Source organism: Macrobrachium rosenbergii, chromosome 55 (genome assembly GCF_040412425.1).
Source record: "Macrobrachium rosenbergii isolate ZJJX-2024 chromosome 55, ASM4041242v1, whole genome shotgun sequence".
In the NCBI taxonomy this organism is placed as follows: Eukaryota; Metazoa; Arthropoda; class Malacostraca; order Decapoda; family Palaemonidae; genus Macrobrachium; species Macrobrachium rosenbergii.
In genome coordinates this window covers 42,725,611-42,742,844 of record NC_089795.1, presented here as the reverse complement: position 1 = coordinate 42,742,844, position 17,234 = coordinate 42,725,611, and the positions used below count along the sequence as shown (strand labels likewise).

General features: G+C 35.3%; 2 protein-coding genes across 2 annotated transcripts; both read left to right on the top strand.

The window, feature by feature from the left end:
• On the top strand, window positions 1-9,884 carry LOC136835796 (glutamate receptor ionotropic, kainate 2-like). Its single transcript, XM_067099651.1, has 9 exons — window positions 1-237; window positions 2,129-2,235; window positions 3,474-3,647; window positions 4,705-4,856; window positions 4,914-5,000; window positions 5,405-5,622; window positions 6,269-6,519; window positions 7,186-7,294; window positions 9,229-9,884. Exons 1-9 carry the CDS (start codon window positions 1-3, stop codon window positions 9,355-9,357), a joined length of 1,464 nt encoding a protein of 487 aa, XP_066955752.1. The 3' UTR covers window positions 9,358-9,884.
• Window positions 9,885-11,756: 1,872 nt separating this feature from the next.
• On the top strand, window positions 11,757-16,853 carry LOC136835187 (glutathione peroxidase-like). The gene is made up of 4 exons (XM_067098417.1): window positions 11,757-13,812; window positions 14,524-14,658; window positions 15,721-15,864; window positions 16,379-16,853. The coding sequence occupies exons 1-4, from the start codon at window positions 13,648-13,650 to the stop codon at window positions 16,568-16,570; spliced, it is 636 nt and encodes a 211-aa protein (XP_066954518.1). The 5' UTR covers window positions 11,757-13,647; the 3' UTR covers window positions 16,571-16,853.
• Window positions 16,854-17,234: the final 381 nt, after the last annotated feature.

The following is a 17,234-nucleotide window of genomic DNA, read 5'->3' as shown; positions in this document are numbered from 1 at the left end:
ATGTGGTTCGCCGCCAGGTACCTGGAAATGAAACAGAGCCATCTGGGTACTTGGTACGCCAACTCTGCTGACGAAGGAGAGATTGAGGAGGGCTTCTTAGGAGGAAATACAGAATTCCTCAACAGGACCTCCTCACACACGTCCAAGGGCTCGAATAGATTGTCCTTCACGATGCCGGTGAAGTACGATCGACGGAAGGACCTGTCAGGTGTCCACTTCGTGGTGACCTTCGTCAGGGTAAGTGACATCTGGTTTAGACTCAAGATGGTGTAACAGATATAAGGAGCTTGCCTAATGCTCTCTCTCTCTCTCTCTTGCACGATGGCGTAACTGACATGGAAGGAGCCTTCGAAGGCTCTCTCTCTCTCTCTTCTCTCTCTCTCTCTCTCTCTCTCTCTCTCACGATGGTATGAAGGATGGTATGAAGGAGCTTCTCTCTCTCTCTCTCTCTCTCTCTCTCTCACACACACACACGCACTCTGTCACGATGGTATAATTGACATGGAAGAGTTTTCAAAGCTTTCTCTCTCTCTCTCTCTCTCTCTCTCTCTCTCTGAGATCTCTCTCTCTCCCTCAGAGATCACAGTCAATGAATAAACTTCTTTATTGAAGCTGGGGAAACACATCAAGCGATAATATTTAATAGAATTACATCTCACTGGATTGCACTCTTCTGGCTAATGTCTCACGGAGCACGAACAAGAATGTTTTAACATGTTTGTTTTGGGGAAGTCATTCAGATATATCATCTATAACTTCAAAGAATGTCTAGTTTACATTGGTTAGTTTGTCAACTATAGTCTTCTGTATTTCAATATGCAAATATCTAGTACGTCATATGTGACAGAAAGCTCAGATAATTTATAGCATATTTATGTGATATATTTTAGTATTACAGTGGCACAGATGCTTAATGCTGTTCCTCTCATTGATAATATGGTCGCAGTATCAACTGAACTGAGGAAGATTTCCATGACGGCAATCTATGTGGGTTTGTTTGAGTTAGCTGTCAAAGAAAGGAGTTGTTAGTCATACCGTTTGCCAAACCACCAAGTGTATCGCAGGCAACGCCTTCTCCAGCGTCTGATTAATGACGAGGAACCGAACAGAGTCGCAGAAATTGGTCGAAAAGTCTAAATAATGGATGATTACTTATTCGTGTTATGTTGATTTTGACGAGTATATCGTGCGCGCTCTTAGGGCATGAAGAAGTATTGGGAAACTGTCTGAATCGTTTGGTTATGGTCTATTAACCTAAAGACAAGACAAACAAAAATGATACCTGTCTGTTCTCTTATGCTGAAGAGACAAACATTACCAATCAGAAAACTTTCTTTGTAACTCCATGACCTCACGATGAGTTTGGGCAATCCTTGGACTGGCGATTAGCAATGATTGGCCAGACCGTAAGTTGTCAGACTCATGGTTGATATCTCCGTCAGTCAGTACATTTGTGCAGCACTGGGTGTGTTCTTGGATGGGTGACCATATGTTCAGGCATAATCTTGGGGTTGGCAAACTCACTTCAAAATGAGCGATAATGGGTTACAGTGGGGCCTGAGAAAGCGCCAGACTGAGTGAGCGAGTACTTTAGAAAAACAGAGAAGAATTTTTCAATAATTGTTTGATCAACTGAGCTAAAATGAGAATAGATTTAGAAAAATATACATTGTATGTGTTAAGAGTTTTCTTTTTTAACAAAAGATAACCTGTATTTGTATAGAAAAAGATAAAGGATATATATATATATATATATATATATATATATATATATATATATATATATATATATATATATATATATATATATTCATATGTATATATATATATATAGTTCGTCAGGAAGTTGTTTATTAAGGAATGTCGAGTTAGTTGAACGGAAAATGCACAATACACCAGATACTATTTTTGTGGTTTAATTATCCCAATTCCTTCTAGACTCAAATCTACTGCCTGCTGAGCAAATATCACTTTCAGGTAAACACTTCCAGGCTTCTATCTGAATCCTGTTCTCTCCAGACCTAATTTTATATCTCCAACGCCAGATATCAAATGCCAGAAAGATTGGCTACCCAGATATAAAAAATAACATTTCATTTAAATCTAATTCCTTCTGTCTGCCTTCCAGGATGGTCATGCACACTTTAAAACGTTTGACAGCGCTCAAAACAAACATATTTTATCAGGGTTCTACGGCGAAGTTTGGGAAACGCTCAAGGATCGCCTCAATTTCACGTAAGTCTTTTGTTTTTGTCTTTTTTTATTTTTCAATTTTGACCCGAGTATGAGACGAATAAGACTAACCATCCAGAAACCATCCCAATGTCTCAAGCGTTTCATTAGATTATATTCATTAATTGATTTATTTTTGTTATTTTTCTTCTCGTCTTTTGGATATACTGTACTGTAATTGGGACAGATGAGAAACTAGCCCGGGGCCGTCTTTTGTCAAAGGATCATATTTCCTTTTTTTTATATGCAAGCACTTGCTTTAATTAAGGCTCATCGATCGGTGTGGGATGCTCGCACATAATATTATTATTATTCAGAAAATGAACCCTGTATTTATGAAACAAGCCCACAGGTGCCATTGACTTGAAATTCAAGTTTCCGAAGAATATGGTGTTCATTAGAAAGAAGCAACAGAAGGTAAAGGGAAATACAGAAAGAAGAGACCACTTATTCAAAAGAAAAATAAATTCACAAATTAATGAATAAACAACTAAAAATGTAGGAAAATTATTAAAATGCAAGGAAAATGAAAATGATCCTAGGTTAATAATGCACTGCACCTTCGCTTGAACTTCTGAGGTTCCAGTTGCACAACCTCCTCAAGGAGGCTGTTCCACAGGCCAACGGTGTGAGGAATTGTGTAAGATATTGAGGCTTGCGGTTCGCGGAGATAAACTGAGTAGGTAAATCACAAGCTTAACTGATTGATACTCGAATGAAATTCGTATAAGAATCCATACTTTTAGCTCTTATTTTTCATTTACTGAACTTCTAATTTGTTGGACATTATATTTCTTATGGTTTACTAACTTTAAGATCTTTGGTGAATGATACACAGACTGTCTGCAGTTCATTGAGTGTGTAAATTCTATGAATATACAATATTTGAAGAGTAAATGTTTTTTAAGAAACGTTTTCTTTTCCCTTTATCAAATTAAAGAAATATATTCTTTTAACAAGAAGGAAAAACATTCTTCCTTCATTATTGAGAGGAATTTTGTCCTTCTCTCATAATTAAAAATAATCCCTTTCCAGCACTTCAGTAACCCAGATATTGTAAGGCTAGTTTTAGTAACCATAATCAGTCAATCCATATTTGAACATCAATTTGGTATCAATCCTCTGATTAGCCAATCATTTCCATTGTATTCCTCCTGTTGCCTCATCTGTTCCTGGATACAAAGAAATACGTACAAAAGTTACTAGCCAGGTTTATAATTTCACTTTAATGCATATTCTAGGTACACCATTCGGTCACCAGAGGATGGAGAATATGGCCGCCTGCGGAACGGATCCTGGACAGGTTTGATATCTGATGTCTTGAACAAGAGAGCTGACGTCATCGTAGCTTTCCTCTCCCAGACGTACGAAAGAGCGCAAGTTATTGACTATTCTTCTGTACTTCTCAAATTCAGGTTCGTATGCCTAGAGAGAGAGAGAGAGAGAGAGAGAGAGAGAGAGAGAGAGAGATTGATTTAACATACAATGAAAGCTGATTGCAAATTAGGAGTGAAAAACAAGTGGTGTAATATTGAAAAGTAATGAGATTGGATAAATCAAGTAAGACTAAGATTTGTTGAATTTTGATGATTATGAGGTCAATCTTGCAGTTAAGTAAGAACTTGACACTGATGAAACAGGAGAATTTTATTTTATTTATTCTTTTTTAATATTTTGAACTTAAGAGAAAAAATACCTTCAGAATTTAACCTTTTTTCCATATCTTTTGGTGAAAAATCATTTAGCATGCTAAGAGCATCCACGCAAGCTTCTTAGCAATATGAATCAGCAATGTTCATTTACGTCATAAATATGTTTATTTATTCATTTATTGACTAATTTATTTTTTATTTGTAGACTGATTTATTTATTTAAACATTTCCATGTTTATATATTCATTTATTTACTAATTTATTCATTGGCTGATTTATTTATTTATTTATTTATTTATTTATTTATTTATTTATTTAAACATTTCCATGTTTATTTATTAATTTATGAACTGATTTATTCATTGGCTGATTTATTTACGTATTTATTTATTTATTTATTTAAACATTTTCATGTTTATTTATTCGTTTATTGACTAATTTATTTTTTATTCATTGGCTTATTTATTTATTTATATGTTTATTTATCTATTTAATCAAATATTTCCATGTTCATTTATTAATTCATTGACTGATTTATTCATTGGCTGATTTATTTATGTATTTATTTATTTATTTATTTAAACATTTTCATGTTTATTTATTCGTTTATTGACTAATTTATTTTTTATTCATTGGCTTATTTATTTATTTATATGTTTATTTATCTATTTAATAAAACATTTCCATGTTCATTTATTAATTCATTGACTGATTTATCTATTTATTCATCGGCTGGTTTTTTCTAGTTTTTATTTATTTATCAATTGAAAAATTGATTCATTAATTTATTTATTTATTCATTTATTTATTCGTTTTACAGTTATCGCATCTTCGCCCGCCCTTCAACCAGTGGCCTTCTTTCCTGGACTTCGTACACGCAGCCTTTTACTTCGGAGCTTTGGGCATCCATAGTCGCTGTATTGCTTCTCCTAGCGGCTGCTTTCTGGAGTCTCTCTCACTACTACCAAGTGAGTGTCGGAAACACAGGGGACGAGAGAGAAGGAAATCCTAAAACGAAAACTTTGGCAGAAGACGGGAAGTTGGAACTGGAATCCAACTTAGTACAATGCAAGAGAGACTCTTTACTCCTGCCCTGGGCGGCTCTCACACAGCAAGGTTAGTAAAGTTATTATTATTATTATTATTATTATTATTATTATTATTATTATTATTATTGGAGAAATAAGACGCATTGTTTTTCTGGAAGTATGATGCAATAATTTAAAACTCTAAGAGCCCTCGCAAACCGCCAACTTCATATTTAAAATGCTCCATCCTCATTTTAATCTGTTGTAATAAAACAATAAAGTCATTGTAGATTTTGTTCTTTCAAAAAGTTTCAACGCCATTAAGATATAATTATTTCATCCTACCAACCATCCAGCGGGCGCACGCATGGAGAACAAGTTAAAAAGACTTGTTGATGCTCAGCCTTCCACAGGATAGGGGAAAAGAAATGAACACCTTAGACATTTACGTAAGATCCTTATCTAAGACTATCTATCATTACCCTTTCCCAGGCTGGCCCTACACACCTGACATAACCGGACTTAGAATAGTGTTTTGGACTGCTTACGTGTTTGGCGTGATGATCTTGACTTCGTATTCGGCCAAACTCGTGTCCTTCTTGACTGTCACGGGGAATGGACTCCTTTTCGACTCCCTGGAAGACCTCAGGGCTCTTGGGAATTACCGTCTGGGAATCCTCAAGGGCTCTGTGTTGGAGGATTTCTTCAGGGTCAGGACTGGCGTTCGTATAAGTAAAGCGTAGGATTAGACAATGTTTCTATTATGTGCTTTGATGTGCTCTTATGATGTTGACGATCATAGAACTGATGTTTATTCGATGTTTATTTCAGGAGACGTGAAAGTACGTAAATCTACACCATTAGATATTACTGATTTTAATGTTTGGTTTTTACCTAGACCAACGAATAAAATAAATTGCCATTGAGCTAGTTTTTCCACCCAGAATTTAGTGGGACATGAAAAATGGTCTAGGATACGCACGATATCTTTCCTTCCGATTTTAAACTTGTGCAGGTATTCTTATTTGTTTATTTATTTTTTTGCTTATTTATTTTGCCCGTGTGTATGGATGGTAACAATTAGGGAAGAAGCTGTAGTATACTAAGTTCTCTGGTATGGTGAAAACCACTCCTAATATCGCAATTAGCACATTTTATCAAGAAATCAGTAACTTTTACATATCACGGAGTGACGTCACCAGTTCCCGCAGGGTGAATTTTAAGATGTCGCTGTTAGACCCATTTTTTTTTTACATTTTCAATTATCATTTAAAGTTAATAGATCTATGTAAATCACATTTAGACAATTGATTCTGTTTCCTCATATACATTTAAGTTATTGGACTTTACTTTCAGAAGCCCACCTTCAGAGTGTACTGGAATTCGCTAATAGCACCTTACGAGGACACCCTCCCTCTCACGTACGAAGAACTGCGGGGCAGCGCCCTTGCCAGTCCGAAATACGGATACGTAGGATCCTATGAGGTCCAGAGACTGGATCCTATAGGAGCTTGCACCTTCCGCTCCGCGAGGCAGCATCTGCTCTTCAACGATGGGTCCTTGGCGTGGGGAAAAGGATTCCCATACGGACCTGTGCTGAACCATTAGTAAGTTTCTAATTGAAAGAGGTGATCTGCACGGTATGTAACGTCCTTAGGATCTAGATTTGCTCTCTCGACCCTCTCTTGTACTACCTCATGCTTAACGGCAAGTTTTCACAAAAATATATATATAGAATTTTGTTTCCGAAGAAGTTACTTTATAATGTAACACAAATTTAACAAAAGACATTTTTTTTACTCTCTAGATAACAGCAATCCTAGAGCTACCCAATTTTGTCACTTTCCTCCCCTCTCCCCTTCTACCGCCAGACTTTGGATTTCACTTCCTGCATCTGTTCCCTCTCTTATAATATACCATCCGTTAAGAAGCTGGACAGTTGTCCCCTAACGGTAAACGCCATTATTTCTTTCTTTCCCTTTTCCTTTTCTTGCTCATACCGGGCCTGGTCTAAATAAGAACATGAGGCTGCTCGTCATATAAGGCTCAGCATTAAGATAAGGACATATTCGCAGCCATCGAGTCTGGCGGCAACCTACCAGTCGATTTCTTAACGGTAGGTTGCCAGAGGACGATAACGAAGCCTTCAAACTCGCTGGCCGTGATAACATTTTGAATTTTTATACAGAAAGTATTCTGGTCATTTCTAGCCTAATATAATTGAAGTCAGTCACTCCTGTAAAGAATTCTTTATCTTTTTTAATGTTTTCAAGCATTAACAAAATGAGGGAGACGGGCATACTCCACAAACTCAAGCTGAAATGGTATCCGGAGCCTTACAGTTGTCCCGCCCCTACGGTGATCGCCTTGGATTTGAAAACGGTGGGTCCTGTCCATTCGTATTGTTTTAACATCCGTTGTCGGAGATTTTGCATATTATCTGACACGTCTGATTAGGCCTACAACGTCTTTGAATATCTATAACAGTCACTTCAAGTTCTAGCTTAAGATACTATTTCGATCTTAATATTTCTCATGATGACAACGTTACAATCTTCATACTCTAAAAAAAATCATCGCACGGAGATGTACTGTATATCTGACACGTATTTTTAAGCCTATAAAGTTTATAAAAATCTATAAACACACATTTCAAGTTCTAGTTTCTGATACTATTTCGATCATAATATTTCCATGATGACAAAGTTACAATCTGCATACTCTATGAAAATTCATCATACAGATTTGTATAATTGTCACGTATCTTTAGGCCTATAAAATTCATAAACATCTATAAATATAATTGATGACAGGTATCTTTAGCCTATAAAATTTATAAACATCTAAAAACACTCACTTCAAGTTCTAGTTTATGACACTATTTTAGTATCGATATGTTTCTCATAAATGACCGCGTTACAGTCTTCACACTATAAACCCATAACATTTATAGACTGTAAACATTCATTTCAAGTTCCAGTTTATGATAATATTTTAGTGTCAATATATTTTTCTAGTTTCTGATAATATTTTAGTATCAATATATTTCTCTAGTTCCTAATACTATTTTAGTATCAATATATTTTTCTAGTTTCTAATACTATTTTAGTATCAATATATTTTCCTAGTTTCTGATACTGTTTAGTGTCAATGCATTTTTCTAGTTTCTAGTACTATTTCAGTATCAATATATTTTTCTAGTTTCTAGTACTATTTCAGTATCAATATATTTTTCTAGTTTCTGATACTATTTTAGTATAAATGACAAAGTTACAGTCTACATCACTGTTTCTCAATTTTTTTAGTGATGGCACCCTAACTAATGTAATGATTACCGTGGCACCCCTTCTTCACCATCCCACCATATCTCATGAATTAACTTCTTATTTAATGGGTAAAATTATTATCCATGCTCAAACCAAAACAGCACACCGTACATGCAGAAATATACTCTACAAAGAAAGAGCATATCAGAAGAATTAGATAAACTTGAGCGTTATGAATGAAGACTAACAGGGAAAAAACATGATAAACCACTTTTAAGCATATATATATATATATATATATATATATATATATATATATATATATATATATATATATATATATATATATATATATATATATATATATATATATATATGAATGAATTTTTATCACCTCACCGTGATTCATATACAAGCATTAATCTACAAACGTCCTTTAACATCCAATGCGCTTTAATTGAAATAATATGTTTTTAGTTGATAATCAAAGTTCTCGTCGTCTCATATATGAACTTATTGTCAACTAAAAAATTTGTAGTTTAATGGGTAATATATATGAAAATATATTTCTATATGTAGAGCGAATTGATATTAAAGGACGTTTATATAATGTTTATATATATATATATATATATATATATATATATATATATATATATATATATATATATATATATATATATATATATATATATATAAATATATATATATATATATATATATATATATATATATATATATATGTATATATGTATATACAGATACATATGTTAAAATATGAGAGTAGCCACACTGATAATAATCATATGAAGATCTGCAAACTTTTTTTTTTTTTTACAAATGTTCACTGAGATGATGTAGCCAAAACAAAATTCATGACCAACTTGCGGCACCCCTAGGCAATATGTCCGTGGCACTCCAGGGTGTCGCGGCACCCAGTTTGAGAATCACTGGTCTACATAATCTATTAAAAATACGTCGCACTGAGTGTGAATATATGTTGTAAAGCCACACCTGGCCAGGGTATTAATCAGTCTTGATAAATGACAGGTGTTCACTGCCTTCGTCCTTCTCGCCCTTGGGACGGGACTCAGTGTCTTCATCCTACTTGGGGAGATCTTGTATGCGCATTATAATCAAAAGACAAGAGTGATTGGTAAGCATTTTTATTCATATTAAGAGTGATTTATAATTCATTTCAGTGTTTCCGATTTTTTTGAATTTTATCAGTTCATTTCTTTTGTTTTCGTTCTGTTTTTAAATGGATGTCTTTAAAATTCTCATTCATATCTTGAATTTTGCAGTGCTGATTTTTTCTTTTAGCTAACTTTTTTCTTCATTATTAATTATTCATTTTCAAGGATAGATATATCATTTTTATAAAATCTCCCTTTGCCTTTTTTTTTAGGTTATATCGTAAGGTATATTTAAATTTGTTTTTTCTTTCAGATATCAGTGGCACATCAATGCATTCGGAGCAACGTTGACAATTGCAAAGATAAATTGTTTTTTTTTCGACGATTTATTAAAAAAAAAAGGAATAGTTTATTATTTTGTATTAGTGAAGAAGGATTGCCTTTGTCACAAAATATAGCTTGATTAAGGATTGAATTGGCGTCTTGATTTTGCTGATATCAAAATTCTCCAGTCGTATAAATTAAAAAAAAAACATGCTTGAAGTGATTTGTTCGCAAAATTTCCCACAGTTAGCCAACATATGGGATAGACTTCAAGATAAATAGCTAATGCATTATAAAATAAAATTTATATTCTGCTCTTTTATTTATTTATTTTTTTAGCTGACTGTAAATATCCGCAGCCGATATCATTGTAACCAATGAAGGGTGCTGCGCAGAATGGACAGCCAAATGATATCGGCTGAGGACATTCACCGTCAGTTAAAAAAGGCTGCAATTGCAGCACCTCGGTTTAACCAGTGTTAGAAAAAAAAAACTTTAGGAAATTAAAATTTTCTTTACCTGAAGGTCCAGGGAAGACTTATTAATATTTCCCCAAAATGTCGCTTCCTAAGTTACAGTAGTTGTGGATTTCAAGGCCAGCCAATCTCTATAGGCAGTGTTGCCATATGGTTCAAGTCACATAGTCAGACAAACCTTTAGTAATCGTCCTTGAATATTAAATTCTAGTTTAAAGAAGAAATATGCCTTGTCATGTCTCCCGACACGGTATGCTTTCAGAGGTCATTTTATTATGTTTAGGTCTCATTCATGTTCTTGAAAAAAAATCTTTATTCTTTGTAAAGTTTAATTTGTTTACTCATGTTGTGAATGATTTTGTTTTCTGAGAATATCTTGGCCTGTGACTTTCAGTCATAATTCGTTCCTCTTGTTTTTTTTTTTTGGAGGCAGTAGACAAAATATTTTGACGGAGTGGAGCGAAAATGAACTAATATGGTATGATGTACGAGTATTATTTATTTATCTAAAATAAACCACAAATAAGAGTGTTTTTACCACAGTTGCTTCTAAGGACGGTTCTCATTCTGTATAATCTATTGCACTGTCAAATTATCATCGTGCTGAAAGAACAATATAGTATATGAAGTAGAGTCATTTCTGTATTTTTGAACTTTTTTCGTACTTTTGTGAATTTGTACGATTATAAAAGCTGTTATGATGTAAAACATAGAAAAAACTTTACAGATTGTAAATAAGTGTTCGCATATTCACTGTGAGACCATTTCATCTGTCACCAATTTGCTTTCAAGGACAAAACACGGAAAACCTAAGGATTTTATTCAGCCTAATATCCCACACAGAAATAGAATAAAAGAAGTAACCTTGTTTGTTTCTGATAATGAAACGAAAAAGGGTGTACTTAAAAAAAAGTTTCAATGGACTTCTCACATCCTACCGCTTAAGCAGGAGAAGAATAAAGAACCAGGAAACAAAGAAGAAGGTGGAAAAATCCATATCCTGAAAGTGGATGGTATGAAGGACTTATCCAGACTAGACGACACTTTAGTTTACACCACTTTGACTTATAGTATCCAAAAATAAGAATTAGGAGGATGTAGCCAGCGTCAGTTTGTTATGTCTATATATAATGTACATACTGTATGTGTATATACATATATATACATGCATATATGTATGTATATGTATATATATATATATATATATATATATGTGTGTGTGTGTGTGTGTGTATGTGTGTGTGTGTGTGGCAATGATAGTGTGTGTTAGTTACAATGATTACTTTCTCTCTCTCTCTTCTCTTCTCTCTCTCTCTCTCTCTCTCTCTCTCTCTCTCTCTCTCTCTCTCTCTCTCTCTCTCTTAGACGATTTCTTTCCATCTTAAATATTCATAAATATTCATCCATCTCTCACATTTTCTAAAATTTTACACTGAACTAACGGGCTGAGGTAACAGAAAGAAAGAAAATCTAATGACAGCTCGAGTAAGGAAAAGAAGAAGAAGAAGAATAGAGAGAGAGAGTAAAAATCTTCGTTCCTCAAAAAGCCATTTATCTTTTCCTATCTTGCAGCATCTGCTGTTCCTCACAGAAAAACCGAGATAAGAAAAATAAACCTACTACGCTGGTCAGCTGGTTTAGTGGTTAGTGTAGTCGCATGCTACTCAGATGTCGCGGGTTCGCGTCAAGGGCGATGAAAAATCAAGGGCTCTGTACCATGATCAATTACTGCTGCAGTGTGGGGTCTGTGGTGGGAGTTTGAAACCAACATTCTTGGGAAGCTTGAATTTCAAGTCAATGGTCCCTGTGTGCTTGTTCCGTGTGAATAGGTTTCATCTACTGAAATAATAATAAATAGTAATAATATTGTAATCTCTTAAGGTAAAATGAGAAAGAATTTCGAAGACAAGGTTATCTCTCGAAGGAAAAATAAACACGGAGTTAAACCCAGTCCAAAAGCCTAAACTTTTTCTTTAAAAGAGAGAAAAGTCAATGCGAGGAAATTTGTTGAGATCTGAAAAAGGGTAATGAGAAGTTCATGATTCTAAAAGGTAAAATTCCAATGACATTTCATGTGCTCGAGAATCACATAAGGAAGAGGCCAATTTTTTCATTAACTCTTCGGAAAGCCCCATTTTTCACATTACGTCTCGGCAAGCCAACATCAAACTCATTATATACTGGAAAACCTACGTTGGTTACATTTAGTATTGGAAAAGACCCATTGTTCACATTAACTGTTGAGAAAGTCCTATTGTTTGCACTGAATATGAAAAAGGCTTACTGATCACAGTGACTGTCGTGAAACTCCCTTTGCTCACATTAACTATTGGAACCCTTTGTTCTCATAAACTATTAGGACACCCTCCACTTCCCCTTTGTTCACTTAACAATCAGAAAATACCCATTGTTCGCATTAATTATTGGAAAACACCCTTTGTTCACATTAACTATTGGAAAAGACCCATTGTTCACAGTAGCTACTGGTAAACTCTTTGTTCGTAGTAACTATTGAAAAACCCCGTTTCTTCACATTAACAATTGGAAAAGTCCCATTTGGAAAGACTAATAGTTCAGCTTAACTATCAAAATAGCTCATTCTTTTAAAAAGCACAACTTCGCTATTTATATTAATGAAGATGCTCATTCACACCAACTCTTTCCAAAACTCACTTTGACGAAAATGATTTCTTTGAAAAGTCCTTCTCATTCTCACCAGTTATTTCAAATGTTCTAACGCTTCAATAAAAACCTTTAGGGGAATGTTGTATAGAAGGCTGAAAATAGTTGACTCTGAAGATTGATTGATTGATTATGGCTACTAAAACTGGCATCACGACATGAATCTGAAGACACAACTACAACTATTTGTTACTGTAAAGGAGATATAGTTTATATAAAGACCTGCAGTTCATTTACATTAACGTTGTAAAAGATCATTTTTTTCTGAAAAAACTGAATGAAATTTAAACTTGGATATGTCGGGTTATACTCAGTAACTGCAGTTTCTTGAACTCATTTAATTCAAGCACAGTGACGTTTAACCTGTATGTTACAGAGACCAGTTCCCCTGAAGTATTTGAAAGATATATTAGTACAGCAGTAATATAGTAAAGTGTTGGGTTACTGTTTGTGAAAAGATAATACTCAAGCATGCCTTCACCTTTGTGACATGGTGACAGCTTGGGATCAGCACCAGCATCGAGACTTTCTTTTTATTTTAATCGTGAGAAATACCTCAGTGTTACCATCTGCCTATAGTGCACTTTGGCCTGGTAAGAGTTGCTGCTGAAAATAATTTTATTTCTTATTTTTATTTCTATCAATTTATCCAGTGATATGATATGTATGACACTGAACTACTGTATTTTCATTGCAAAACTTCAGAAAATAATCGTTTTCAAAAATTAAAATCGTTTAAATTAACGACGAAAACAAACCAGCTCTCGAAAACGATTAGATAACGAGACTCACCACAGCAACTATATAAACAGACCTCATCTCGGGAAAAGTTCGACTCGGTCTTGTCCCAAATGGCGCGACTGATACCCCTCCTCCTGGGGGCGAGTCTGCTCGCCCCGGGGGTGCCCGAAATGGTCTTCAAGAGAGAGTGTCACGAAGTCGAGGGCGACTTCTACCAGTTCTCCGCCAAGACGCTGAACGGCTCGACCGTCAGCTTCGACGAGTATCGAGGCAAAGTAAGCGGGAGGTCTGACTAGGCCTATGTTGAGGTTTTATGCTTTTGCTCGACTTAAATTTGATTATTTACGTTTGCACCTTTGATCAGGGTTAAGTTTATGTCTTAGCAAACAAACACACACACACACACATACATATACACACATATACATAATACATTTACATATACATACATATGTATATGTGTATGTATATATATATACATAAATACATGTATGTATATACACATACATATTTGTTTACGTGTAAAACCTTTTTCATTTTATACTGGGAGACATGATTAAGTATCTCGTAACTTTTCTTTTAATTTCATATACAAAAGGGGTGCAGTTGCAAGCCCCACAACCCTATCTCCTTGTATCCACACAGAATAATTTGAAGGTAGCTTTTAAGCGCTATCCACTAGGGCACAGTCATATACACTCAACGTGTTTAGATAATTCTTTGGTTACTGCTTTTTCCGAGTTGCTTCTCTTATCAAGGTTTTGATAATTTTTAAAAAAGTTTTCTATGGTCAGTGTAATGCACTTACGATAAAATGTTAATTACATAACCGTTTCTTGTTATAACAACAAAGATCATTATATATATTTCCAGTGTCAGAGTGGTACACTTATCGCGCGGTTGTTTGTCACCATAACTGATGCTATACGAACGTAATCACTAGTCTCACCTGTAATCTAATCTCTCTCTCTCTCTCTCTCACACAGGTAGTGTTGGCGTACAACGTGGCCACCTACTGAGGATTAACCGTATCCTCCTACAAACAAATAAATGCACTTGCCGATTTCTTCGCCGGCCAAGATCTCGTCATTCTGGGCTTCCCTTGCAACCAATTTGGTCTGGTAAGTTCACGAAATATCTTTAAACATGCCAAAGTTGTTACGCAGAGAGTTAATTCAAGCATGCATTCAGATCCTGTTAAATTGTATTCTAAAATGATCTGGTAAGTTTGAGAACGCCTTTAAACGTGAAAAAGTTTTTAAGCAAAGAATTGATTAAATAATGTGTTCAGATCCACCTGAACTGGATTCTGCAATTTCAAGATTTGCTCCATGTACGTGATTCAGACCAAATGCTTTTAGGATTTCTGTGGGGATTAACAGAGCTATTAGGATTTTTTTGTGAAATAAGGCTTAAAATGTTGATTAGACAAAATTATGATTATGTATTTTTCATTCTGCACTCAGCGAAATTGTTTTTCCGTTTTCAGTAGTTTCTTAATATGATGAAGAAACCTAATATTCATTCTTGAGCAATTACCATATAGTGTACATTATTCAAGAGCAATTTAATAAAAACTAGTATGTTTAAAATGCCTTCAGTCTTGAAATTATACTAATGATTTTAAAATCCAAAAGCATATCAGTTCTAGTTTGACAATTCTATTTCGAAAATTCCAAGTCTATTCTACTAAGTCCCTTCCATAAATTTCGAGGTTTTCCCCACCAAGACTACTCTTCGAATTTCAAGGCGAATTCTAAATATTCTAAATAATTAAGTTATTCTACCAGATCTGTTCTATAAATGGCTGTAGTAGCAAGATTCTGCCATTAATCTAAGTCCTTTCTGACAAAGAATATGCATGAATTTCCAAAGGCCCTGCAAATGTTTATTCTAACAAATTTCATCTCTGCTATACCAAAATTCTATTCCACCGAAAGCCTATTCTACCAAAAATCTATTCGACCAGAAGTCTATTCTACCAAACGTCTGTTTTACCAAAAGTCTGTTCTACCAAAATTCTATTCTACCAGAAGTCTATTCTGCCAAGTCTATTCTACCGAAAGTCTCTTCTTACAAAAATCTATTCTACCAAAAGCCTATTCTACCAAAAACCTATTCTACCAAAATTCTTTTCTACCAAAAGTCTATTCTACCAAGTCTATTCTCTGAATATCCCTCAGCAAGAACCTGGAGTTGGTGAGTCGGAGATCATGAACGGTATCCGCCACGTCCGACCTGGTAACGGGTTCGAACCCGAAATGATCTTTTTCGAGAAGACCCAGGTCAACGGGAACAAGGAGAGTGAGATATTCACCTTTTTGAAGGTAGGTCTGAGGTTAGGTTAAAGGTAAATGTTAAGGTAAAGGTCAAGGGTTTGTGGTTTATAATTTCAAAAGTAAAAACTTCAAATAAAAGGTTAAAGTCCTTGTTAAAACTGTATGATTTGGGTGAATTTAGAATCAAGGTTAAGGTTGAAGTTTGCTGTTCAACACCTCTAGTTGCTCATTCTCTGTGGGGTTTCTCTCAGCTCCACCTTTAGATCCTCGTACTATATCCAATTTATTTACGGAATCTTTTTATCTGGCTGTCCAACCACTCCAACTCCCTCTTTTCACAAGTGCTGAATGACTGAAAGTTCCCAGCTCTTAGTTTTTCAGCCTGAATTTCATAAATCAAATCTTCCCCATATCTCCCTCTTATTCTTTTCCTAACTCTCTTTACCTTGCTGTCCAACTACTCAAACTCCCTCTTTTCACAAGTGTTGAATGGCCGAAAGTGCCCAAGCGCTTAGCTTGACAGCCTGAATTTCATAAACTCAAATCTTACTCTTATTACCAGAGTGCCTGTCAGTACACGGACAGCACCTTCGCTTCCGGCCTGGACTACTCTCCCTTGGAAGTGGGCGACGTCCACTGGAACTTCGAGAAGTTCCTGATTGACAAGAGCGGGAAGCCCTACGCCCGTTACCACCCGACCCTCATCACGGAAGACCCGATCAAGACCGATATCATCACTCTGTTAGCCGCTTAGGCCTAGACCGTGGGTCTAAGAACTTGAGAGTGGCTCTCATTCTTGCCCGCTGCGATCTCCTTCTTATCGTGGCGTTCGTCTCCTCTCTCTCTATATGACGACGTAGCCATAAACCTGAGGTGGGCTGTGTCTGAAGGCGAGGGACCATAGTCAGCCGCGGGTTATTTTGTGCATTTTGACCAGGCTGGTGGTTCTCTCTGCGAGGTGACTGATGCTCGATAATAGGGAGCTTTTGGTGGGTGTGTTGTCTTTCTTCAGATGAAATATAAAGAAAAACCGTGAATGTGTTTGTGTTTTTGTTCCTATGAAATACAACCTTCCATTCTAATTATTCCTTCATTGAAATATCAGTCTGCTCTATCTCAAGTATTCCTGAAAAATTCTAATTAACGTTATTCTTTTTAATCGTTATATCTATTAGCAATCAGTTCCCTTTACAGCCACAGATCAACAATATTTCCATTTTTAGAAGTTACCTTAGTACCAAACATTTCTCCCTTTCAGCCACCGAGCACAACTACCCTTTCATGTAACCTATACATTCCTTGTGTGTTCACTATCATTAATCTCTCTACTGCATACACTTATCGTTTTCCCACGGCCCCACATTCGCTCCCTCTGCTTACAATTATAAAAGCATTTGTCTGTCTAACCTGATTAGGAA